General features: G+C 39.6%; 2 protein-coding genes across 5 annotated transcripts in view; one reads left to right on the top strand and one right to left on the bottom strand.

Annotated features, from left to right (window-relative positions):
* Positions 1 to 986: 986 nt before the first annotated feature.
* sar1aa (secretion associated, Ras related GTPase 1Aa) lies at positions 987 to 7030 on the top strand. Of its 3 annotated transcripts, none has more exons than XM_040134465.1 (7): positions 987 to 1025; positions 2208 to 2280; positions 2549 to 2668; positions 3273 to 3338; positions 4740 to 4843; positions 4947 to 5078; positions 5191 to 7030. In XM_040134465.1, exons 2-7 carry the CDS (start codon positions 2223 to 2225, stop codon positions 5305 to 5307), a joined length of 597 nt encoding a protein of 198 aa, XP_039990399.1. In that variant the 5' UTR covers positions 987 to 1025; positions 2208 to 2222; the 3' UTR covers positions 5308 to 7030. The 3 variants fall into 3 exon arrangements, with proteins under 3 accessions (XP_039990399.1, XP_039990401.1, XP_039990400.1); XM_040134467.1 differs by having other exon boundaries at positions 991 to 1047; XM_040134466.1 differs by lacking the exon at positions 987 to 1025 and adding an exon at positions 1952 to 2044.
* A 2261-nt stretch (positions 7031 to 9291) lies between these two features.
* The window catches only part of LOC120794891 (testican-2-like), a 39869-nt gene continuing 21971 nt past the window's right edge, over positions 9292 to 27189 (bottom strand). For both annotated transcript variants that reach the window (XM_040136297.1, XM_040136298.1), the window contains 8 exons: positions 22546 to 22660; positions 17277 to 17385; positions 16610 to 16724; positions 15763 to 15882; positions 15430 to 15648; positions 13299 to 13361; positions 12228 to 12365; positions 9292 to 11520 (listed from right to left, as the gene is read on the bottom strand). In XM_040136297.1, coding sequence (XP_039992231.1) covers positions 11375 to 11520; positions 12228 to 12365; positions 13299 to 13361; positions 15430 to 15648; positions 15763 to 15882; positions 16610 to 16724; positions 17277 to 17385; positions 22546 to 22660 — 1025 coding nt within the window. In that variant the 3' untranslated portion in view covers positions 9292 to 11374. The remainder of the gene's footprint in view (positions 11521 to 12227; positions 12366 to 13298; positions 13362 to 15429; positions 15649 to 15762; positions 15883 to 16609; positions 16725 to 17276; positions 17386 to 22545; positions 22661 to 27189) is intronic.

The raw sequence follows: 27189 nt of genomic DNA, 5'->3' as shown, positions 1-27189 counted from the left end.
TTTATTTAAACAGATGTATGTATATGTATGTAAACACACTCAAATTAATTTGCTGACTGGATATAACCTTTATTTTTTCGCTACAGAGTTCGTCCATTTCAGTCAATATTGTCCAATTAACAGAGGAAGTTATGACACTTTTTTGACTGCAAATAGAAGAACAGCATATTGTGGAATAGTATGGGAACACATGAGAATACATAAGAAGAATGATCAGATGTTGACTGCATCATGTAGAAATAGTATTTTACGATACAATATTTTAGAAAAATGTAAAGAAAATGGAGGCCAGAGGTTTGTACATTTAATACAATCTAGAAAAGGATTATGACAAAAGTTAAAATCTAGCTTTGAGATAAATATATCTTGCATTTCATAGCCTTCTGCTTTCAAAAAGCTTTTTTTTCTTCAGTTTTTTAAAACAGAGGTGAGATAAGATTGGCTTTTTGGTGAGGCATTTGATCAAATGAATGGATAATTTTCCCAAGAGCAGTGTAATAATTCACAGTGAATTCAAATCCAAAAGAGTAGAATAAGATGTTGACATCCTCTGTGTACTGACATTGCATTACTCTGACAAAAATTCAGATCTTTCTAGAATTACATCTTTCTACATTTGATGAATGATGAATAAGAATAAGAATTCCATTGTTTCTACATTTTAAAAGTTAATTACATTTCTAACATCAGGACAGTATTTTGAGAACAGATGAAAACAACTGTGCTTAATAGCAAAATTTTACTCTATTGGAATCTATACTTTATTGCTTCCTGTTAAACAATTCTGTTATAGTCCTGTTAGAAACCAAATAAGAGCATAATCTATGCTCCTCCATCCTGAAAGAGCAGCTCACTTTTGTAGTGCACTTTTCAGTGGGGATTTTCTCTCATTTACCGCCAGTCGTCAAGAGGGGGCGCTAATGCGACAAACTTGACGCCATTTCTAAAGCACGAAGAAGAAGACCTCCAACTGACTGTTTCCAAGGAGACCACCGACACTATTGAGCGCTGGTCAGTGCCGAGGGGTGAGTTAGCTAAAGCCGGAGGGTAATCTTGATGTAATAATACGATATGGCAATCATACTGTGTTATCGACGTCTCTTAATAACGAGTTAGCTCGCTGTAAAACGTTGTCCTGACCCAAATGAGTTCAGACTCTAGAAAAGCACCAGAGGTTTAACGCCAGCTAACATGCTCATGCTAACTAGCCAAACAGCCTTATCTGGTTTACGCTATATGGATCTAAATTACATACCAACCTTGGTGAAACAAGCGTAAAGGCAACGATAACATGGCTGCAAATAATGCAGTGTGTTTGGGAGTAGGAACATCACCCTGCTGAAGGTTGTAATTGTCTTTTTACAAAGCAGCAAACAGCGGAAAGTAGCGCTATTGAATAAGGATGCAGTTAATGAAGCTAATAAATCATTTCAGCTGCATTCATTATCACAGACAGATGATAATTAGTACGGGTGTTCAGAGGCACTTAGGTTTGATTTAAATGATCTTTTTGCGAAAAGGTAACACTAGCCACCTTCTACACGTATGGGTGGGCTTACAGTATTATGTCACAGATATCCACACCAGGAGATTAAAACACCTGTATGATGTAATGTAATTCAATGATCCCTCTGCAAATAAATACTACCTATTTTAAAAATATTCTATTTTTGTACAGGCTGCTAACATACTACTGGGTCCACCTTTTTTTTGCATGGAATAGCAGTTATAATATTTTACCACAAACTATGCCCTCAAGAATTACAATAATGACTCACTGACACAATGTCAACAACTAATTGTAAAATTATTCATAATTGATTAATCTGTTGATTATTTTGTCGATTAATCGTTTTGTCTATAAATTCCAGAAAAATGTTTTTAAAAATGCCTGTTAAAATTTCCCAGAGACTAAGTTAACATCTTTACATGTCTTGCTTTGTCTGACCAGCACTCCAATACCCAAAGATATTTACATTTTTTATAAAGTGTTGCAAAGAAAAGCATCAAGCATTCCTCATATTTTAGAAGATGGGCACAGCAAGTATTTGACATTTTTGCATAAAAAGTAGCTAAAACAATTATCTGATAATCAAAATAGTTGCTGATTAATTTCCTGTCAACTTATTATTAAAGACATTTTTTTTCTCAGTGCAGTCTTCTGTTGTAGTAATCTGACGTTTATTTATTTTTTTTTTATGTTTCAGGCAAAGACCAACGAGATGTCATTTTTATTCGACTGGATCTACAGGGGGTTTAGTAGTGTTTTACAGTTCTTAGGTAAGTACTGTCTGCAGTCCTTGAATGACATAACAGTGGTAGAAAAGTACTAAAATCCCAAACTTAAGAAAAGCGGCTATACACCAGTTTACAGTGTTCAATTATTCACAGGTAAGCAGTATTTTAATGTTGTATGTGGTCCAAGCGATGCTGGGTCAAAATAACCTAAAGTCATAAACTACTGCAGAGTTAGACTGCGAAGTAATCTATACTCTTGAAGTAGTAGAATAAAATACACATTAGTTCATCCATCTGTGATTTCTTCCAGGTCTTTACAAAAAGAATGGGAAGCTGGTTTTCCTGGGCCTGGACAATGCTGGTAAAACAACACTGCTGCACATGTTGAAAGATGACCGACTTGGCCAACACGTACCCACACTGCATCCAAGTGAGGATAGATACACAGTAGATAGTAGTGTGCCATACTAGGGTGGTGTGTTCGTACAGATTTTGCCTGTGTTAGTTGGTATTGTTGTTTATATTATAACACTCGCTCTTGCTGAAAATACAGTATATATAACATCACCCTTTTTTTAAAGATATATTTTTCAGTTGGTGGTGATATAAAAAAATCTGCAGGCTATTATCAGTACTGGCACAAGTACCATAATTCAATCTGCTAAGATCCCGAGGGACAGTTGTTTTCTTAATGGGGACTCAAGACTAAGACTTAATTTTGAGCTGTTTTTCTTTCTGGCAGTTCAGCTTTTGGTAGTTTTTTGGCACTTTGACACCCTAATGATTGCAAATGTGTTTGTGTTGTCTATATGTAAAATAAAGGATGGAGTCTCTTGTTTCATGTGAGCTGCTTATAAAAATGAGTGAAACTGAAAAATGACAGAATCACCTGTATGGTGATACAGTCCTTATTATTGGCATAATATCATGAAGTATTGTGTCCTGAGTAATCCAGTGACTCCCAGCCCTGTTCTTACTGTGCACGTCAAACAATCACAGGCATAAAAAGCTATTTTATTTTCTTTCCCACAAAGCTTCTGAGGAGCTGACAATCGATGGCATGACATTTACTACATTTGATCTGGGGGGACACGTACAAGGTGAGCTCTTTATTTTTGCCGATAATGGCACACTATAGAAGTAGGTAGTTGTCACTGTTTTTTGTAACCACCAGTTACAAAAAAAAGCTACGAGGAAAGTAATTTCAGATTCACAGCAGGATTAAACTGCAGATTGCCGTAGTGCTACCTCAACACTTCATGGATGTGTAGTACATTATAAGGAGAAGTAATTGTGTTCACAGTCTCTCCTTTATTTTGTAATAAAGAGCAAAATTGCTGGGCAGAGAGCGTTTGCAGTGGAAATAGTTTTGCTAGAACACAAAACATAAAACTTTTCAATTGTTAATGGTCTGCTGAACAGGGAAGATAGCTCTTTTTCACAGCACACATTTTTACTTGTTATTGTAGGAAAACACAGTTGTTACTAATAACATTAACAATGCATCTCTTCTATTCTGCTGCCAAAATAAGCTGTGACTGTAACTGAGCCACAATACCAGGAACCTGAAACTGAAACAGCTAAATGTAATTTACTGTGATACGTCAAAATCTCTTCTGAGAAAAAGGCATATTGCTGAGCCTTTCTTTGATTTGCTCCATGCTTTTTTCACTATCATTAATTTCTACCGTCATCAGGAACGAGTAAGAAAAAATATTAGTTGACCAATCACAGTTCTTGTGGGTGCCACATGGTGTCTCTGTAGTCCCTGTGGCACTGTAGCGTAGTGACATTTTAGGAGTTGCAAATCAACTCAGATGCAGCTATTTTGCTTAAATATTGAGCATTTTTGAAGAGAAATTTAAAAGCAGGATGTGCTGGTATGTAGAGGCTGTGCCAGTGCAGCTAAATATATAAATGAAGAAAGACAGCACTAATCCACTCAAGTATGATATGAACGGATACACTAATTTTAGAATAATTATCATAGTATTCTAAATCTCATAGTGAAACAGTGAACTCATATTTGCCTTGTAGAATTAAAGCAAAATCTCAGTCCACCCACACAGGTGTTTTCACGTATGTTGCCTCATTAAAGCTATTCTCAAGACTGTTTGTGTTTACATGCTGTACTTTTGACAGCTCCATCACTCTCCTCGTAGCTTTGTTGCACCTGTTAAGGCAGGCATACTAGGCTATTATCACTGTCATTAGTTCATAGAGTTTGGTGACTTCACGTAGTTCCCAGCACAGCTCCACCCAGCTTCAACCTCACTAGTTTAATTAGCCAGTTATTGAATAAACCAATGTGAGTATATATTTAGTTAGCTGGTTATTAGTTAATTGTATCAGTATATTCACCAACACAAGGATACGACTGAATTTTCGCCAGTTTCTATTTAAAACTGCGGCAGTACAAGCTGAAGTGGCATTCACTATCATGTTGAATTGCTGCAAGGACAGCCAATTCACAAACTGTTTGGTTTGTCCTTCGCTTATAGCTCGAAGAGTTTGGAAGAACTACCTGCCGGCTGTCAATGGAGTTGTCTTTCTTGTAGACTGTGCAGATCACGATAGACTCACAGAATCCAAGGCTGAACTCGATGTAAGATCAACCATCACTGTTACAACCTGTTTTCACCGCGCAGTACTGACTATTGTCAGTTAACAGTGGATTTCTGGTGATTGTGCTACTCTTGTAATTCTAGGCTCTCCTAGGAGATGAAACCATAGTCAACGTGCCGGTGTTGGTGTTGGGCAATAAAATTGACCGTCCTGAAGCCATCAGTGAAGGAGGACTGCGAGGAGCTTTTGCTCTTGATGGTCAAGTTACAGGAAAGGTGGGGCTTATATTTTAATTCTCAGAGATAACTCGATCCCCCCGTGTGTGTGGGCACATGTCTTGGTACCTGATGACTATCATCCTCCTTTTATCCTTATTGTTATCCACAGGGGAATGTCTCTTTGAAGGAGCTGAATGTACGACCACTGGAGATTTTCATGTGCAGCGTGTTGAAAAAACAAGGCTATGGGGAAGGTTTCAGATGGTTATCACAGTACATCGACTGACATGCAGGACTGAAGCTTAACCAGAAGGGATTTCCTTGACACGTTTTCATGAAACGTGACAAAGAATTTGTCTCTTTGCCAGTGTCAAGCAGCCCAAATCGCAAATCATATTATTAATGCATATTCTTTTTAATCCTTAAAGCATGTATTCAGGGTTTAAAGATTTCTATGCAAACTTTTAAAGGTGGTTCATGGTGAACTGTCCTACATGTGGTAACTGAGGTGTCCAACTGCATGGCATGTTAATAAGATTACATCATAGCTGATTACAATACATGTGCAGCCATACATTGTTCAAGAATGTAGATATGTAGACATCAGTGTTGCATTATTTATTTTTTAGTAGACCAACTGCTTGATGGTCGGGTTTATATTTTAAAACAATTAATTAGACAAATGACTAAATACAGAAGATTAATTTTAGTTCATTTAATCTAATGATACGCAGCCACCGCCTTTAAAGTATATAGTCAGAGATGTATGCTAATGACTTTGGGATTAGCAGGGAGAGAGATTGAACTTCAAAACAAGATATCTTCCAGGCCAAGTACTGAGCCAAAATAACGTCAAATCCCCTTTAGAACCCAAAACGGAGAAAAAACAGCACATCCCATAAATAAAGGCAAAGATGATTAAGTAAACTGAGTCAAACTGAAAAGCTCGCTGATGAGTGTGTTCTGATTAATGTGCTGCTCACTTTTAGTGTTTTGATGGCATTGGCCTTTTAAATTTTTTGCTCTGACATTTACATCTTTTCCGGTATGTGTTGACCCAACTTGATGTTACATTTTGTGTTGAAGGCAGCAAAGTTGAAGTGTGCTAGTTGGACTGAAAGAAGATTTCATTATTTTTGACTTTGGGATGTTCATACAGAATTGATATGACTTTCAGTGGCTGCCCTTCCTTTATTATATCATGGAGGCATTAGTAATTGCGGTTGCATTGCCCTTGAAATGTCAGGAACCAATAAAGAAGAATGCCCAACTGTACTGTAGCAGAGACAGTCTTACTCGACTGCATTTGAGAGTAGCAAAGATTATACATAGTCTTTTGAAATCTCTTCATCTTTTCAAAAAGTATCTACTAGTACTGCATAAAATGCAGTGTCTCATATCTCTGTGTAGTATTGTTTGCAATCTTATTCAGATCAAGCATGGATTAAAGTCCAGTTTGAAGCAGCAATATTTTAAATAAGAAACTAAACCGAGTGGATAATTTATTTTGTTTTTATTTATACCTGTATTCTAGAGCCTGAGCAATATATATCATGTAATCAGCATTAACAAGGTTGAAATGCTGCAGGTAATGTACTTTTTGACTATCTGAAAAGATATGAGAGTGCACTTGCAAACATTAATATGCTAACCTGTAAATGAATATTCTAATCTTATTCTGGCTACTTCAACATTTTTGTTTTTTGAGTCTGTGGGTGTAAACATGCAACATTTTCAATAACATTTTGAATATTCCCTTCTTCTCCTTTGAACAGTGTTCTGTACCAGTCACTGAACTCCTGTAAATTATGTATTATACACATGTAAATGTTTGTACAGTAAATGCCCTTTAGCTGACACCAGAGAGTACTGTAGTTATATATAACAATCTAGAACTTGAATATATATATTGAATATTTTAATCAATTACAGTATCTGTGCAAATAGTTTTAACTTGAATGACAACATGCAGATATAAAGATTCGTGTGTTGGTCCCTGTGATGAGCTGTTGCAATAAAATCCACCGTTTACAGATTCATGTGGGCATATCTGTTCTTGTTTTTATTTCCAATTGCAATGTGTGATCATATTCTCTCTATTCAGACAGAATTCATAAAGAATATACGTTTTTGTTTTGGGAGCTAGGATTTTTTATCAAGGGTCCAGGCTGTCTTTGCCAAAGATGCCTCCTAAATATTGAATTTTTGGGGATCAGTGCTTTTGCAATCAATTCCTTTGTTTTTTATGTCACTAATTAATTTAAATCAATTTGTTCTGAGATTTGTTATCAATTTGATAAAGTATAAAAACCTAAATTACATCCACTATGATTTTAAAGTTGAAAAAAAAAATGTTACGTCCAATGTGATGAATACTTCTACAGACGCTCTTGTCTTATGTGTTGTCTTAGCAGCCTGTCGGCCAATATGAAGCCAGAGGGCTGTAATGTAATGTAATTTTTGATTCAGACCTGTCATTAGATGCTCAAGTGATTCAAGTGGTGCAATCATGTTTTGTTCAATGGAGGCACATCACTGAGATTTCCTTTTCATTGTCAGACGCGGATAAAGGCTTTAATACCTTTATCTCCAGGCTTAATTATTGTGATGCGATCAACTGACTGCAGCGGTTGCAGAGCGCTGCTTCTAGGTTTCTAACACACCTCAAATGAAGTTACCACCTTAAACCAATCATTGGTGCCATTCAGCAGCTGCAAGTCACTTTTAGACATTATTTCAAGATTTTACTGCTGGTTTTTAAAATGTGGCAAGGTCAGGCCCCTACTTACATCTTTGTTTTATCCTCAGAAAAGCTCTCTGCATGAAGATCTCAGACATACAGAGTCAGCGTTCACTTTTAAATCTCCTCATCAAAATATTGCCATTTACTATTCCTGTTTTATTATGGTTCTGTTGCGACCATCTGTTGCTGATGTCTTTTGTTTTCATACTGTCAATAACTTTGTACGAAGAAGAATAGAAGAAGAATGATCTATGTTGTCATTATACTCAGGCATCCCTATGTAGGCTTAAAATAAAGCAAATAAAAAGCGGTAACAGAAAGCAGCATTAATAGCAGCATAATGTTTTTAAAAGCAACACTTGTGCAAGAACAAGTTTAAAACAAAAGGCACTAATGAAATTGAATTTACATATTTACATGTTTACAGGGATTGAGTGTTATAAACAGTAATAAATAGATGTTGAATCATTGTGTTTATGACGTGTCTGTGGTAACAGTCTCTGAGGGGTGGGGGTGTACATGTGTGTGTGTCAGTCACAGTCTTTGATGTGAGTGTGTTTACATTTCAATTTCCTCCACTACTTATAAAAACGGGGTGAAATTTTGGTGAAAATTTCGCATCTCCAAAAGGTCACATTTTCTTTGCCTTGTTTCTGCTCAGTGACACTCGACGCATTTTCAAATTGATCTGAAGAGTTATACAAGAGTTATTCTTTATTTACTCTGATTCTTCTGTGTATCTCCAGTTTAGGAGAAATTGTGAGTACATGCTAAAGCATGTACCACGGATGGCCATTCTTCACAGTAAGTATACTCTTGAAACTCAAAAGATCCAGCCGTTGCAGGATTTATCATCCATATGCCCCATTACAGTGCTGTCTTTGACATTGTGGTCATTTTAAGTGGTGGGACATTTTGCAGCCAACCGGCTGTAATTTGTTCTTCTAGCATGAGGTGGCAGCTCAGCACCAAAATAACCCCATCAAATATCCCCATCTGCTTGTCAAGACTCTCAACTGAGAGGAAACTCTGGAGCTTTCAACCTCCTCTTGTTTTTATACAATTGTAGGCTCCATGATTGTAGATGATGATGAAAATGTATTTTGTTAATGCCTTGTTAAAACACAATCAGATGTAATCGTGGCTGTACCAGGCTGTAGCCCTCAATAATCTTCAGTAATCAGTGCTTCATTCACCAGGGGAGGGGCCCTAAGGTCACAAGAAAGTAGTTCTGTGCTGCGAAATATGGAAGGTAGGCTTACTGTAGGCTAAATTTGGAAATACTGATCTGCTGTGTTAAAAAAAAAAAAAAGCTGAGTGCTGCAGTGATACATATACACTCCTGACTACAGTGAGGACAAAAAAAAATTTACTTAATTTCCCCACCTAAAGACAGTGTTCCTTTCTTTACAGAGGGAAATGGTGTGTGACTTGGTGGCAAAGTAGCCACAAGCCAAACCTAATTTCTCCCTGGATGATCATTTGCAACCCTGAAATAGTTGGAAAAGAATAAAATCAACATACAGCTTGGCTCCAGTGCCTTTATTAGTAAAGTGCTCAGCCTAGAAGTACATTCTTATTTACTAACATGCAATACTAAAAACAAACAAATGTCTGGCCTATCAATAGCATGAATGAAGATATGGCAACAATAGTCTCATAGAAAAAAAAAATGCAATGTGAATTCAAGTATACACACAGAACTTCAAGTAATGCACACATTATTTTTATAAACACAAAATACAGATTTTCAACTTGCAAACTTAGAATAAAACGTAGTTGTGCCACATTCTTTGACATGATTTCAGAGTTAGCAGAGGACAACGATTAGTGGTTTCTACTGTAGGTGCAGCTCTACGGGTTTCCAATAAAAGTAATGCGACTGGAAATGTAGGTCCTGTATAGTCGTGTGTATCCACTTAATTCGTAAAGCATGTACGATTTAAAAACTGCCATGAGCTGTGTTGCATTTTTATCATAAAGGTAGCTTGAAACCACAGTAACCTGAAATCCTCTAAGCTTGCTTCACAGACAATTTACACTGGATTTATATACAGAATCAGTTCAGAAATACATAACCACATCGCACTGAACTGCTTTAAAGGAGTAGTTCCACATTTTGGGAAATAGGCTTGTTTGCTTTCTTGCCTAGAGTTAGAGGAGATTGATACCGCTCTCTCTCGGTACTGTAAATATGAAGTTAAAACCAGGAGATGGTTAGCTTATTTAGCTTAAACCTGCAATAACTGATTTTTTTTGGACACTTGCAGAAACCAGTTGTGAACACAAACATCAACATATAATTGTAGTGGGTTATTTACACATTCAGCAGCACGTTAGCTTTCATTTGGAGTCATGTTTCTGTCCACCTGATGAATATAAGTCCAATAATTTGCTCTCTTTTAGCTCTGGTTTTGGTCTGTACCAACTCCTGAGGGAGATATCTGGCTCCACTATGTGCACCATCTACTTGCTCACTGTGTCTGTCTGCTGTTTGGTGCTGAGCAGGTAGTGTACAAGTGGGTTTTTAGAGCTGCCTACTCGGGCCTAAAACGATGATATCAGGACAGTGAGAGTGAATTAAAGCAGTAAATTTACAGACCAGACAGTTAAAGAAACTCGCTATGAAGCTCTGCAGATTCAGGTGACAAGTGAATGTTCGTCTCTACGAGCACCATTGTCACATTGTTTTCACACTGTCATTTGATACATCCCTCTTATGAAAATATCCATCAGAGTCACTTAGAGACTGGAAGCACGGGGAAACAGCTAGTCTGGCTCTGCCAAATGGTAACAAAATCTGCCTACCAGCACCTTTAAAGCTCAGTTTGCATTTTTATAGGATGTTATGTTGTCACAGTGACCTCCTGGATAGTCCGCCACATAATATGTCATAAAACTTTGCACTGTGGCTTTAACTTTTTTATACAGATTAAACAAACAAGATATAAGACGTTTTAGTGAGCATTGAAGGTTTTGGTAGGCTGATCTTTTTTACCTTTAGACAAAGTCAGGCAACTGATTCCCCATTTCCAGTCGTAATGCTAAAATAAGCTAAGCTAAGTGTTGCCTAGCTCTAGCTTCATATTTAACCTATCCCCATGAGTGTGGTGTCGATCCTCTCTCTAACTCTCGGCATAAAAACCCAACAAGCATATCTCCCAAAATGTCGAACTATTCCTTTAAATTCTGATCTCTTGTCATTCCAGTGGGACAGTGGCTCTAATACTCAAGCAGTTGTTCACACAATACAAAATTACTGGTAATCTCTATATGCATAGATGGCGGTCGGACAAGATAGGAATTCTGATGGACTTGAGCTACCTATGGAGCAGTAGTCGGTGGGTCCTGCTTTTCAGGACGGCAAAACAAAAAGCTCTGTTGCTCAAAAAACAGAGAAGTGAATGAAGCAATTACATCTATCTAAGACAAAAACTGGTCGTTATCTCATCACTGGACCTGCCCTGCACCACACATCCCAGCCGGATGATACACAATTCCATGCCTCCCCAGTCCGATCCCAAAATCTTTTGCTGTTAGGAGAGAGCCATCCCTGTAGATTTTCAGACCAGCGGCTGTGACTCGGCTCTCTGCGTGGGGTCAGACAGTCCTACCAGATGTATCCTCCATCGTCTGCCTCGCCTTCCTCTTCCTCCTCCTCTTCTGCCTCCTCACCGTTGTCCTCTGCCTCCTTGTCCTCTTCATCCTCCCATCCCACCCCGCTCCCAAAATCTCCAGAATATCCAGCCACTTCATCTGGAAAAAGGTAGATAATAAGAAATTCTTATGTATCAGTGCTGAAACAACTAGCTGATTTGTTAGCTGCTTTTTTTAACTTCTAAAATGAGCTTGTTCTCTGTTTTGTATCAGGGTAAACTGAATATCTTTGGGTTCTGTTGGTCAGACAAAACGGGTCAGTTGAAGACGTCACCTTGGGCTTTGAGAACTTTTAATGGGCGTTGTTCGCAATTTTTGACGTTTGATACCATAATTGAAGATTTAAAAGATTAGTTGATTAATCACAAGAATAATTGCGAGCGTAATTGATAACAAAAAAACAACAACATTCGTTTCAGCTTTATTTCTGATAATAAGATCTAACACGAGGTTTTGAACAGATGCAGCTAGTATATCCTACACCGCCAAAAATCTCCATCTGCTTAAATCATTCTTTATCCGTAACTGAGTCCTAAAAACCATCAAAACCTTAGTAAAACAAGTGAAAAAAAGTAGCAAATGAAGGAAGGATATTACAACCTGCCAACCTCTCAAGGATTTTCTAGAAATGAGGGTCTGTAATTTGAAAGACGAATGAATAAGGCAGGTCACTGCACTAAAATCCAGAAATAAAAAATAAGACTTCACAGACTCAATCACAGACAAAAAAGCGACTTCATAAGAAGGAGATTTTTCTTGCAGTGCACTGTGAGAGAAATAGATGTTTGCCGGTGCCCCCCTCTTACCGCAGTCAGGGTTGCCATGGATTCTGGTGCCCATTACCTCTCCACCATGCTGGTCGACGCACCAGCACTCCCCTCGGCTCTGGTCACACTGCATTTTTCTGTAGTAGCCGTCCTCATCGCAGTTGGGGATGTACATCCCTGAAAGGACATGCAAACACATGCACGTGCCTAGTCGTTAAATATTTACACCCTCAGGACATTTAGCTGCCTCAGGCTGATGCCTGAGACGAGCGCAGCATAGACGGGAGGGCCAGCTTGCCTTAGTGAACCTGTGATAAGACCATCAGTCAGGATGGAAAAGCAGCTTTTTGGCAGAGGACATCACAGAGACACGGAGAGCTTCCCCCGTTTGTTTTACACCCGCATGCATATGTGACTTCATACAGTATGTTTGCGTACTGTGTTTCCTTATGCAGTGAGGGTGGCATGTAAAAATGTCGTGACAGCCTCAGTGACAGAGCTCCACTGTTTCAGCCTCCCTCAGGACACGCTTGTCAAACCAGAGGCAAAGTTCTCTAACAAGCACCGTCCCTCCCCACCCCACCAGCGTGAAAACGAGAGAAAACACAAGCAATGAGGCACGTGGGCTTCAGAGATGGAAGACGGCATCTCTGGGTTTGGAGCCGAACACTGAAAAGCAGCTGTGTAGCATGTTGGGCATGCTGGGTTGCGACTGTAGCGCGGGGTTTCTCAGGGAGCCGAACATGCGCGTTAGCTTTGCCTTTTCCCAAAGCCAGAGCTGCCCCCTAATCCCCCCCAGCCTGATTAGGGCCTAATCCTAGCCGTGAGCTTGTGATCTCTTTAATGAGGCTCTTTCCAGCTCCTCGCCCGCTGCTCCAGGCGCCTTGTTACATAAGCACACCCAGAGACCTGAAGCCAATGCAGGGGAACGCCAGCTAGACGGTGCAGTTTATGGCTAACTATTCGGCATGGTGTGGCTTTGAAAGGATCTGAAGTGTGTCAAGAGGTAACTTCCTGTCCAAAAGGTGTTTCTGTGCAAATGTGGTGTTTAAAAAGCCTCAGTCAAATACTTTTGGAACTTCACGCTACTGTTAGGAGGAATGTATTTACCAGGCTTCTTCTTGGCTGCCTCCTGCACCTGGATCCTCTCCAGCTCAGCGAGGCACGGCGGCTCTGTGAGAATCAGAGAAGAAAAGTGATGACAGACAATACCTTAAGTTGCTCTCCCTCAAACTTTATCTCAATCACTGCTCTTCATAACTACACTTTTTGCCCATATTGATTTGTTTCAGAAGTCTTATATTTCATTCCCTCCGAGCGTGATCGGCGTCGAGAGCTTAGGTGAAAGAACATATGAATGTAGTCTGAGAGTGACAAGGAAATAAGCTGAGCAAGAACAAGAACAGACGGAAACAGAACCAAAGAAGAGAGAGTTTTCTCAGCTGTACAGAATTTCTATTGTGTTTGCACAAAACTAGATGAGTTCAAAGGGCATTATCAGTTCTCTGAGACTTCACTGTCAAGTCACAAAGGGAAAGGCCTGTTACAGTGGTTTGTAATTATTTCTTTGTATCTAGTACGTGTCCAAGTCATTATCACGAAAGCATTGTTACTTAATGGCTTGGTGTGACGTAGTTTATATGTATCACCAGCTAGTAATGCAGAATTGATTGGGTCAGCGTAACCTATATCACGCAGGTTAAGTGCCTGATCAATGGGATAATCAGTGTGCAAATGAGGTTACTGCCAGGAATATCCTGTATTTGTTTAGGTCAAATGAAGCACTTGTGCCCAGCTGAAATAGCACTGTGAGGACCGGTCATCTATGAGAAAACAGCCATAAAGACACTCAGTCATTTTATATTTCACAACACCTTAAGTATACATAAATGTAGGGAACATGGCTTCTAAAGTAAGCTTCATTTTCAAATGACTTTTTTCAAGCACACCAGGTATTTTTAGATTCACTCTATGATCATTTTTTCCTGACATTTCTCTTAACCCAACTGACGGTGTCACCATGTAACTTTTGTAATTTGCGTTCAACTTCTAGGCGGCTCACAAAAGAAACAAGCTAATCTTTCTTTCCTCCAAAAAGAGAGCTCTGTTTCTCAGCAGAAGCTCCTTGTCAAAATATGAAGCTAGAGCTATTTGTCAAAAATCATCTGCACTGTGCATTCATATGTGACAAAAAAATCCCTGAAGGCATTGGTAAAAATTGTTGTGCAATTAACTGCACAAACAGATTTAGAGCTTGTTTTCCAGATAATGAGATAACGGTATCTATGTGGCTGCATGTGCCACAGAGGAACCGTCAACGTTTACTGCATCCCAGGAAAAGACAGAGTGTTGTTCAAAGCCTCCATTGTGAGAGACAGTTGTTTGCAGTTGTGGCTGGAAAGTTGTTAGTTTCTGTTGCAGTGGCGACCAAAGAAACTGTCATTGAAGGAAGCTGTCGAGCTGAAGGAAGAGGCCTTTTGGGCTTGTTCAGCCCATGGGAGCCCTGAATCGGGGAAGGACTGCATTTTTTGCAGCGTGGGGGAGAGACAAAACTCGGCTGTGGGCAGAGTTCAGTGAGGCCATGGAGAAGGACTTTCAGTTGGCCAGAAAGAGATTCTGGCAAATTGTCAGATGACTCAGATAAAAGAGATCTTGCCCAGATTGTTCTCGGCAAGGGAGCAGAACTGCTAATCATGCCCGGAATATTGCTGGACCTGGATAAGCAGTGGGAAATAGATGAATGGACGGAGGATTCAAGCATAAGTTTGTAGTGCTGAAGTCAAAAATAAAGAGAAGCAAAAGACAACCGCAATGCACTTTGAAGATGTTGATTAGGCTGCCACATTCTGCTTTAAAATAGCAGTCTTCAGGCTTTCAGACTTTGTTAAATGAATCATTCAACATTTTGGGAAATACACTTTCTTAAGACATCAAACTGTTCCTGTACTGGTACTGCTGCTTCCCTGGTGTTGAGCTACAAATACAAAAGTACGGTATACATGTATTTGTCGGAACAAATGTCTGGCCACATTTCAATATCTACAGTCCATTCGCTTCATAGTCATAACCACTTTGGTTTTCCACTCGGTGTTGGCGAGGGACGGGGAGCAAATTCACGTCATTGCAAACCTTCTCTCTCCCTGTGATGTAACTTTGCTATCATTTCGCCCATTTAGAGATTCGACTCAAAATAGACTCAGCTCTCTACACATTCGTCTTCAGTGGAGATCCCTTCACTCACTTTCTCTCCAGAAGCAGAGGCACCACTCTGCCGTAGAGACCTTCCCATCTTTGTAGCTGTCGCAGGAGTTAAAGAAGGGTCGGATGCAGACCTCGTACTTGTCCAGGTTAATAGCAGCCAGCTCAGCTTGGTCCAGATACAGGTCACCGTTGGTGTCCAGCTTCGAGAACATCCAGCCGATGGAGTCCTTGCAGCTTGCTACCAGGCTCTTGTCCAGCGCTGTCAGAAATAATTTGCATAGTACTTTAGTTTGTTTCTGTTTACACTACATTTGTTTGCGCAGACAATTGAGTTGGGCAGCAGAGAATAAGGCCGCTTTGTGAGTTTTCTAACCTGAAGCTGTGCTAGCGCCGAGCTTGCCAGAGTTATTCCGCTTTGCATTTCCATGAAGGAGTTGGAACCAGTCTCTCAGGCGGTCACCCAGGTCTGCCAGGTCTTGGCCAGTGCAGCTCTCTAAAGAAGCAAAAAGGGGAATCCCAGCATTCAGAACCCTAACAGACACCTAACAGCAATCTGGCGCACCTTCCCAAAAAGAAGGCACTCTGCACCGCTTCTTATTTCTCTCACTGATGTACAGTGAGCAGAATAAAAGGCACAGGCTCTCCTCACTGTAAAGCTGTTGAGATGTACTGTTTTTCATGCTGTGATTTATTAGTTTATAATCCGCTAATCAAAAAAAAAAAATGTATTTTGCAATTAACTCAACTGCAGGAAATTGCTGTTATTCAATAAAAATCCACTTTTAGTCTAAGGCTACGCATTTATTCCAGGATACAGATGCAACAGGAGTAACATTTCATCCTTTTGATCAATTGACATTTTCACGTGCCTGAGAGCTCGAACAATCAATACTGTTTGGCTGCAATCATAGGTAGTGTACACTCTAAATAATTAATTACTACATGATTGAAAGAGCTGTTTAACCACATGGGGGATATTTGGCAAACAGTAATCTCTGAAATTGGTGAGTATTGATCCCAAACATCGGGCACTGATTAGTTGTCTCAGGAAACTGGAGTCCTGTCCCACAGACAGCATGCTGTGTGTGGCCACCGGTGCATCATAACTTTCTTTTTTTAAAACCAAGACTCATGAAAGCGATGACAGTGATGCAGACAGGGAGGTGTGAATCCTCAAATTAAGATGCATAAATATAAGAAGGTGACGAAAAGGCACTTGCCACGTTTGGTGTCAGTATCTGTGACGGTAGCGGAGGCCGTGGCACAGGGGCAAAAGCCGGCACACATGATGTTCAGGTCTTTGCCTGTGAGGCAGGCCTGCTGCTCCAGTTTACACTGTAAGCAGAGAGAGAGAGCGACAGAGAGACAGAGACAGAGAGACAGAGGCACGGATGCACTTAAAATATTTATGGGGGTGACCGCAGGAAAAAGAGACTGCTCATTCAGATGAGACACTGCACTTAGAGAAAGGCAGCAAGAATGAGCTGTCATTTTCCAGCGTCTTCTCATGCAAGGTCAAAATTAAAAACTATACATAAATCAATAAAGTGTCCCGGTAGCGGCCTGTGTACGATGATGCCGCTCAAAACAACGTCAGTCATTAATCATGCGACCTCGTTGAGCTGGTGCACCTGTCCTCCCGCGAGCAATGATGAACTGTGCTGCCCTGCTGCGCCCACGAATATGTCAGCGTAGCAGGAAACAGCACTTGACTGGACTGCTCTCATTATTTAAAATGATGAGACGGCCACTTTCCATTTCTTTTCAGGGTTTTTATGGTGCCAGAAGCAAAAGCAAAAGAAAGATTATCTAAGCTTTCAAGTCTAAGTGCTTTCAAAGAAAGATGCTGGTGCGGAATATATATATATATATATATATTTTTTTTACCTCAGAGGCATAGTTGTGTCCATCAGAGCCACATACAGGTGAGGAGGCAGCCACAGGACAGGGCTTGCAGGTGCTTTCAGGGGCCTCCAGATGCCCTGACTGTTTCACTCTAAACATGAGAGGGAAAAAAAGGGGTAAAGTTAAAATATCAGTCCACCCAAATTACAGAAAAAAACCTTTTTCACTTACCTCTACTACTAGTGGTATCTAGCCATATAGACAGTTTTACTTGCCCATGGATATCTGTCTCTGAGATGTCATGTTGCCACCCCAATACAGAATTTGTTTGTGGTGCTCACAGTGCTGACAAAATGCATTTAAAAAATTAACCAGCAACTTGTCCTCACCAAAACAGTGTCATTAAATTACCTTAAACTTATTTTGAAGACACTTTTATCCAAAACAACAATACGTGAAAAAGAACTAGATGTCACCTCTCTAACACAAAACTAAAAGCATGTTCAATGCTAGGTGTTCATTACAAAGTCAGTACTACTAGTCTTTGTTTTGTTTTATTTTGTTTTCTTCTTGCTGCAGTCTGAAAAAAATCTGTCCTCAGGCGAAGCGATGCTGTGAGCAAAATGCTAACAATAGCATGCTAACTAGTCACAATGACAATGCTGACGTGCTAATGTTAGGCGGGTATAATGTTTAACATGCCAACTATCTCAGTTTAGCATGTTACCATGCTAACATTTGGTAATTAGCACTAAAGAAAAAGTGCAGCTTAGGTTGACAAGAACGTCATTAGTTTTGCGGGTATTTAGTCATGGCCATGACAAAAGTGATTATAATTCATCCTGAGGTGGACACAAATGTTGTCTGTAATTACTGTACTCATTTCATGACAATCCATCCAATAGTTGTTGTTGTTGAGATATTTTACCAAAAGCTGAGTAGCCCTAAACATGGAGTACAGCTGGGGCTGGTGGGAATGTGATTTGTTTTGGAGGTAGCAAGTCATAAAGTAAACAACTGGACAAACAAAATATTGACCTGATGATGGCGCAAGATGGAAAGTCAGAGGATCACCAAAGTTACTACAATGCATCCCGAGGAAGAACAGAGAATGTCTCCTCCAAATTTCTTAGCAATCCAAAAGAGTTTCATGAAACATGTCATTCAAAACCATAAATATCTTAATCATGGTGGCGTTAAATGAGATCACCAAAGTCATTAGGATTCATTGTCTGTACCAAATGTTGTGCCAATACGTCAGGTATATGTTCAGATATACTAAGTATATTTCAGTCTGGACCAAAGTGGTGGACCAAACAAACAACAGTGCCTTCGCTGGTTTTGCCTGTAGCGTGGCTAAAACTCTTTTCCAGGAACAGCGTTCCTGCTACACACTGGACAGTTCTCCTAGAGGCTGTTTCTTCGGTAGACAGCAGTTCCAGTGAAAACTGTTGACAGACAGGCCAGTGGATTATCCGGAGTAACAGATAACAGATGCCTGTCAGGTCTTCCACAGCGGTCGAATGAACTTCCCATTGACACCGGGAAAGCAGAGACACTCGCCATCCTCCGCGGTAGGCTGAAAACTCACCTTCTTTTCAGACATCTTGACACCCCACACCATTCATGTCTCATTTCTTTAAAAAACAACAACAAACCTTAAGTATTTGTACTGTGGCACTGAACATGCTTTCAGTTGTTTATTCGAGAGGGATGCACTTCCAATTTTTGGTGACATCTAGCTCTTGTTCCTGTCAGGTTTGAAAGCTCTTGTTGTAAGTTGCTTTGGACATAAGCGTCTGCAAAATGACTGTAATGTAATGGGACACTGTTTTGGAGAAGGCATGTTCCTGTTGAATTTTTTAAATGTAATTTTTGAATGCTGTAAGCACAAAGGAAATTCCATTAATGGTGTAGCGGCAGAAATTTCACAGGCAGATATCTAAAAACCTGGATTAATAAAACCAAAATTATCTTCGTGAGCACACACCACTGGATTTAAGAGGAAATATGTTTTTTTTGTGATTTGGGTGAAATGGCCCTTTAATATCCACCAGCTCGCTGGGGTCAAACACAGTTCCAGTTACATTTAACAAGATGTTTTTATTGCAATTCATTTGTACCACTCTCCCGTAAAACTGCAACATCAGTACAACTAATCGAGACATTTCCGATCGTATTTACCAAAAAGTCATAATCTGCATGTTAATATTTGGATGCACTGCTTCATAAAATTCCCTTTGCTTGCTTTCCTCTCACACAGTGATTGACTTCATGTTCAGTGAGCACAAGCATTAGGCGGCCTGCAGTACGCCTTCTGAGGCTGCTACTTAATGATGCTGGGATGGTTTAGCGTGGTTGCGTTCGTGCTTATTACCCATTATTCGACATAGTCTCTCTCATCTCTGGAGTAACTCTGTAAATGAAGCGCTTTATTGAAAAAGATAAATGCCTGTCGCTGCAGACAGACTTTGCAGGTAGTAATAATTCACTCCATTAGCTATTTTCAGGCTGCAACCCTGCTCATTTGTTTTTCAGTCAAAGTGGAATGAATGGATGAAGGAACAGATAAATACTTCTGTGAGGTTTACTACAGAAGACTAAATGGTCTTTGTGAACTGAGGAGCATCTGAATTACTTACATTAACCCCAGTATTACACTGTATTAAATGGCTAAAATGTTTTCGACCTGCCCTCCTCCCTACTCTGCTTCCAATTCCACTAATGAGTCTTTACCATGTTTTTTTTAAAGCTGACCCATTATCAACATGGGAAGTTCAGTGACACATTATTTTTTGACATGGGAGGTCAAGTATACAATATACTCAGCGTTCAAGTGGTTTAAGACGTTAAAAACACTGTTGCTAAGTGATGGTCAATAAAATGGACTTTTCTTTTTTAATGCAAATGCTGAATGTTTTGGGGGTCTCTGCATTTCAGTGTCATGCTAGGGTAAAAAAAAAAAAAAAGGGCTAGACAAGAAAAGTAATTCATAAAAAAAACCTTAAAAAGTTACTTCCATGGGCACCAAGAATTTTTTTCAAACCCCAACACACAGTACATCACAATGCATGAGCTTCCACTGCAAAAAGTCAACTGCTGCCCATTTTATTAGTCATCTAAAGCAGAACCATGTGACTTTTGAAAGATGAAATAAAATACAGTTCTGCTTACAAAATGAAAAAAAACAAAAAAAACCAAACCCTTACTTACTTTAATACGCTGAAGGGTTTTACTGCTACAGCCTTAGCTGGTCTGATAGCTTATAGTAGCTGATGTTAGCAAAAATTCATAGAGTTATTGCTGTTTAACTGAAGTTACTGAGTCAGTTCGCTGACTCAGTGCCTTTTCCCTGCTTGTACTATTGGTCCCCTGCTTTTTACCATTTACCATTATCGCCTTATTGTCATTCAGTAGACATTACGCGTCACCCGTGGGACAATTTGACCTTGGTAGCGCTACTTTAGTTGTGTTTTGATCTGTGCCGGACTCAGTCTTCACACAACCTCGACGAATTAAACACTGTTTGAAAGCTCTAAGTCTCATGATTGTATCCTTATAAGTTCTTCATTTAACTGCAACGGCTGTTGAAACAGACAAGACACCTCTGGCTCCGGCTCCAAAGTGTTTTCCACACAAAAGGTACAACTACAGGTAACTTATATTCCCGTATTTTATTATTAACCTCGGTTTTCACAGCTTGTTTCGCGACACACGTCATTTGATCCATCCAATTTAAAAATACCGATTATAGCATAGAAGTTCATTGATATATTAAAAAGTAAGTATTAAAGTAAATAAGCTGTATAAGTAATTAGCTGTATAAGTTATATTTCTGTTAATGTTGGATTTTATTCGCTTGAACTACAATGACCATCTTATTGACTCTTCTTTTTGCCAATTGGGAGATAACAAAGTTGTCCAGAATTAGAGGCCTGACTTGAGTGTTTTTTCTCTCACAGCAGCTCATATTTACGGTCCATACAATATGACGTGAATGCAGCATAAGCCTCAATTTGATCGAGCCCTTTGCTGAGGTTTGGTCAGTGCGGAGCACACATCAATACAAAGTATAGTCTCTTCAAACCAGTTTCATACTGTATTTTACAAACATAATAATCTGGTGCTATTTTGTCTATGACGTCAATTTGATTCTGCCTTAACTACATATACAGTATGTGTGAGTTCACAAACTGATGATCCATGTAGTTTTGAGTAATCAAACTAAATAATAGTGGCTTCATTAATATCTAATACTGAGCCACGAGATTTCATGATACATCATGCATTAGATCATGATGAATCGTGTATTAGTTATGCATTATTTAATCATAAAGTATGTACCCTTGACATTAAGTGTTATCCATTAAACAAGCATCTCTTTCCTCTATGTCGGATAGGAGCATAGCTGTCATGATTGCAAGTGTAGCCATGCATAAAGACCGTATGTGGAAGCAAATAATCGCAATAAAGATTTGATTTTTATCTGCAACTAAATAACTAATTAATAACTAATTAACTAAAGTTTAATCACTACTGTATAATTAATGAAATTATTAATGAAAAAACGAATTTCACATACCACTGAATTTATAGCATTGAAATATTTTACTTTGAAAACCATGTGAATTCCCCTCTTTGAAATGTTCAGTTTGTCAGTTTCAGATTTCAAAAACTTTATTTAAGGTGTGGGGTTTTCTTTAGGGTTCATAAATTCGGATAGAAAATAGAAAATTCAAACACCCAATATTCAAAATTCTTAATGTATAATTAAAAATTTACATTCAAATTGCTCAAATTCAGTAGGCTAAATTCAGATCTAAAAATTCGAGAAAAATCAAAAAAAAAAATCAGGTTGCTCAAATTGCATCGGTCAAATTCAGACACTAAAATTAAGACATCCAATTCAGATCTGACCAAGACAAATATTTCAGTGCTCTAAAAAAGTTTAAGTATTCAGTAGTGATAAAAGTTCAAAATTGGGTATTCAGTTTGCATATCAAATCTTTACGGCCCTTACTTCCCTCCACAACTGTCTGTGTTCAGTTTTACCACCTTCCATCCACACAGTTAATTAGCCATTGCTCAGCGTGAGTGTTCCAGCTAAAATGACTTCACCCCTGACTCATGACACTCTCTGGCCCTGTTACTGAGTTTAATCAATAGCTCTCCAGCCAGACATTGAAAGGCTTTTAACACACGCAGGCAGCTAACGGCTGCTGACACCAACGCCACGGGAGTGTCTGTGCTGTCAACACAGAAATCTTCGGCAGCACTTTTTTGTGCAAACACAAAACAAGTCTCCACCTACCTGTGCTCCAGTTTCTTGCGATTGACACACATGGCCCTCTGGTAGCCTTGAGCGACGCACACCTTATGGCGGCTGCACTTCACATTCTGACACGGGTCCTTGGTGGTGTCCACGGCTGCAAACACAAAACAATCACACTGAAAAATCCAGAGGTGTCAATCCCAGCTGAGGTGTTTTGCTCTAATTCTGTATTTTTTTTTTACCTCCCGGAGAAAAATACTGAGCTTCCAGCTGTTTTTTCTTCATCTTTTGACAAGGAACATGTGTTAAACAGCAAAAAAAAAAAAAAAAAAGAGGAAAGGAGCTATTTTATGTGCTGTACGATCAAGTTCAGTATATTTATACCGTTTAAAATGATCTTCCATCTTCACACAGCTATCTTTTTTAAAGGCGTATGCAATAAAAGTCATGAAATGTGTAATGAAAAATATTCTAGCAGTGTGCACAAACGAGTCCATTGATTTTATAGTCAGCACTGCTGAAAACATGGACGCCTAGCTGTCATTAGCGAGGCAGCCCGTCGTCAATAGTAGTGCAGTCTCCAACGACTGTCTCTGATTATGAGAAAACCTGACAGCACTGATTGAGCATCTCTTTCTCTCAGCTTGTCACATCTCACTTCCCCTGTGTCAACTTATCACTGTCTCTCCCCGGCTTGCCTTTTCTCTCTCTCTCACACAAACACACACACTCCATCTTTGTCTCCCGCTTTCCCTCTCTTTCCATCCGCTTCCCTCCCCCGCCTGCTGTCTCCCTCCCTCCACTGCCTCGCTCTCTATATCTTTGGAGAGTTGAACGGTTCAATGCCAGCCTCTTTTCCACTGATAGACGGAGATGGAAATAGCACTGTGTCCTTCACCTTCCCCAGCCTGTGGTCAATGCCATCCAAAACTAGATGTCACACTGTCCTAGTCCATTTACCGCCTTGCCGGAGAGGCCTTGCCAAGCTCACGTGCTCAGATAAATTTAAGAGTGAGTGGCAAGCGGCAGTCAGGGAGAGAATTTTAAGCTGTGAAATCCTGAGTCAGCTTTGAGCAGCTGCTTTGTAGTCAACACGGTCAACAGACAAGGTGGCTGGCAGCCAGATCCCTGCAAATCCGGCGGCTAGGTGATACTTTGATGCTACAGGAGGGAGGTATGAGGGAACAGTAGACTTTTATGGAACCAGTGGATGACAAGAAAACTCTGAGGGAATCCAAAAATACTGGTGGGAGGCTGTTTGCCTGAACAACTGCCGAGAAGCCTCAACAAAACTCTAACGGACTCACATGTTGACAGAGCTCTGAAACTCCTTATCATTTCCAAGGACTTCCACTTCCCGTGCAGCGGACTAACAAACACTTTACTAAAGAGGAAGAGCAGAGCAAAGCAGCTAATGTAATCCGGGCATCTGTGGGGTCAAAAAAATATATATTTGAAGATACATCCTGCTGCCACATGACAGCAAACATTCATAAAAGAACATTCTGATTTTTCTCCTAAGGTTTGCGAGGGGAAGGCTTTGTGACTAAATCACGGAGGAACTGACGGAATACTGATTTCAAAAATGGCGTCGGGCATATCAAAAACTTGTTTACAGAGTTCATTTTAATTTGGTAAAAAGTTAGGCCATGATCCAAGGAGCAATTGATTGGCTTTTGGTACAGATCCTGGAATTGCTTTAAGAGTAAATCTACAGTATATTCAGGAGGAAAATTATAATGGGAAACACAGCTGCAGTGGCCCCTTTGGGTTGAAAGGTAGGAGTCTCTGTAACCTCTCACCAGTACAACCTCACAGCTTGGTGTGGTCACACTGTGATGTACCCTGCTACATCGCCGCACGGGGTTTGGAAAAAAGCCTGTTTTTAACCACTAGTTGACAAGGCAAGCAGGGTTATTAGACTGGGTGCAGTTATTCTCAAAACATTTTGAGATGTTTTGAGATTTCCACAATTTTCTGCTCACGTTGTGCACTTACACAAATAAAAATTTGGCATGTTCATCACATGAATGTCTATCAGTATGTGTATTTTGATGCATATCTGGATATAGATACAGATTAAACATTTCCATCCATTTTCTATTACTAAAATAACAAATTTAGATGACTGTTCAGCCTTAGCACAGGTATATCTTTTGACTTAAAAATGATACTATAGTTATCTGTGCCCAGATTTTACTAGGATGTACAGTAGTAGTTACAATATGATCCCACAGTTTATCTTAACAGAGCTAAAGATTAAAGAAACCCTCAGTTGTATGTAAAAAATACTTTGAGGTTCATATAATAGAAGCTAAGTCTCAGGTAGAGCATGATTTCAGCTGTATTAGCAGAGAAATAAGATAGCAGTACCCATATAAAGCAGGCAATGACCAGTAAGTAGTCAAAAAGAAAAGAAATCAATATCAGTGACATATGGACTGGTATTACTTTTGCTTACTATCATAATTGAATTACAAACGTGTTTATTTAAAATCCATTTCTCAGTGGGGAAGAAACTGAAAAATACAAGACGCAGCATTTAGTCTCAGCACAAAAGCTCAAAGACAGACAGCTGGATTCAGGCAGTGCTGATAGCTCATAAACATGGAGCAGTCATTCCATATAAAAGATTTTGTGACCACTTGACTTTCATTCTGTTCATCTGTTCCAACAAGTATTCTGCTCCGTCATGATTTAACCCCAGCGGCGGAACAATATCCAGACTCCAAGGCTGACGCCACGTTTGCCTCCTGCTTCTCCTGTAACACATAAAACCTCCCGAAAATCATCCCAAACTGTCACTGGACAGATCATTTTGACCATTTCTTTACAACAAAGAAAGTGAAGTCATCTCCCATTTTCTGTACGCCTAAATAGATCACATCAGTTATCTTTAGTGAAACTCATCACTCAGGTTTTTCTCAGGCTGTCTTTTGATCGATCTTACGCAGACTGTCGCTGTATATTTTGGCGGTGGTTTCGATAACACAGGTTCCAGTCATGGAGGATAAACTCTTATGGGGGCAGGGAACCAATCTGTTTTTTTTTTTTTTTCCTATTCATTTTTAGTGGTGCAATATACTTTAAACTGTTTCCATTTTCATGTGTGGAATTTTATTTATCTTTAACCACATAGCAGTTGCTGTACCTGCCGTCCACTCACAGAAAAACCAATGTTACAGGCTGTGCTGCGAGCCGTGCACTGAACCAGCTGAATATATCAAATAAAAGCAGAAAGCACTCGAAGAGCAAGCCTCCACCAAAGCTCTTCATGTTATTTAAATAATAAAACATTTTTATTCTGCATGTGAATCCGGATCTGCTTTAAAACACACATGGTGATAGACAATCAGACCTCCAAACTACATTGTTTTCTGCAGAATACCTATCTCCTGTTGGTGTATTTTGAGGCTTGAATTTTACAAAATTTCAAGAGAGATGGACTCATGTCCCACTGAGTCTTGACTTTGTAAATGTATCTCATTGCTATGATTGCACCAGCCGCAGATGAAACGCCATCAAAATTTTCTGGATCACCTTGACATGTACACATGTAATATAAATCTGGTTTATTTACAGTTTAGGCAATTTAGGTCAAATAGGCTGCACCTACAAAGATTTGGCAACCCATTAAAGAAAAAATGGAATATAAAAAAACAAATAAACAACATTTTCAGTCTGTCTGTCTGCTGTTTTAATGCTCAGCAGGTAGTGTACAGTGGGTTTAATAAAGCTTTCTCGCTGAAAACATCTGGCTGCTGCAGTGTCTGGAAACGATGCTAATGAGTGGTGAGACTCAATCACAACAGTCAAGTCGGGAAGACCAAAACAATGAATGGAGTAGTGCTAAAACGTTTGGTAGAGCCGAGGGGAACTGCAGTGTCAGGTGGTGATTCACAGCGGGTTTGTTACTTTGAGTGACCCCTTTCACATTACACATTTGATCCATTGTCCATATAAAAAATGTTGATTATAGCAGTTTTAAAGTAAACGGCCATGTCTTATACTGAAAGATTAATCTTAAATGAAGTAATCCAACAAACTACAGAATTTTGTTTCTGTGCCTCACTCCACGTTAAATGGACCATGGCCGAACCTTTGACTAAATCTCATATTTTCTAATCGTGCTAACTAACACAACATTACTGTACTGTATGTTCCCATAGTAACACAGCCTGGTGTTTTCAGTATAGTTTCAGATGGTGATTTGCAGCTCTCTCATTGCTCGCATGTTCAGTATTTATGAGCACCTTTACTCTAAGTCTGCCTCCAAGAAACAGCTTAAAACCAAACATCCCTCATACAGTATTCTTTTACAACTCCTACATATTGAAAATGAAATTCAAACACAGGATTTAATTTGCATTGAAGATCAAGTGTGTTTTCTACCTCGCCTGCTCTCCCGCTTGTTGTTCGTATCGTGCTGCATTGAGAAATCAGTGCAGGGCTGGGACGTGTAAGGGCCATTATGGGTTTTAAAACCTCCTGTAATCATGTCAACAAAGGTGATGTGACTGCGCTGAGCGTGCATCCAATCTCTACGAGATTATTATTATTATTATAGCACTGCGATAAAAAACACATCAGAACACGGCTGCTCTCTTACCCATGATCAGCTCTCTCCCTGTTGTCTGTGGTCACATCTGAATTCTCTACTGAGCATGACGCCTTGCAGTTGGA

Source organism: Xiphias gladius, chromosome 9, assembly GCF_016859285.1.
Source record: "Xiphias gladius isolate SHS-SW01 ecotype Sanya breed wild chromosome 9, ASM1685928v1, whole genome shotgun sequence".
Lineage (NCBI taxonomy): Eukaryota > Metazoa > Chordata > Actinopteri > Istiophoriformes > Xiphiidae > Xiphias > Xiphias gladius.
This window is presented reverse-complemented; position numbering and strand designations above follow the sequence as displayed.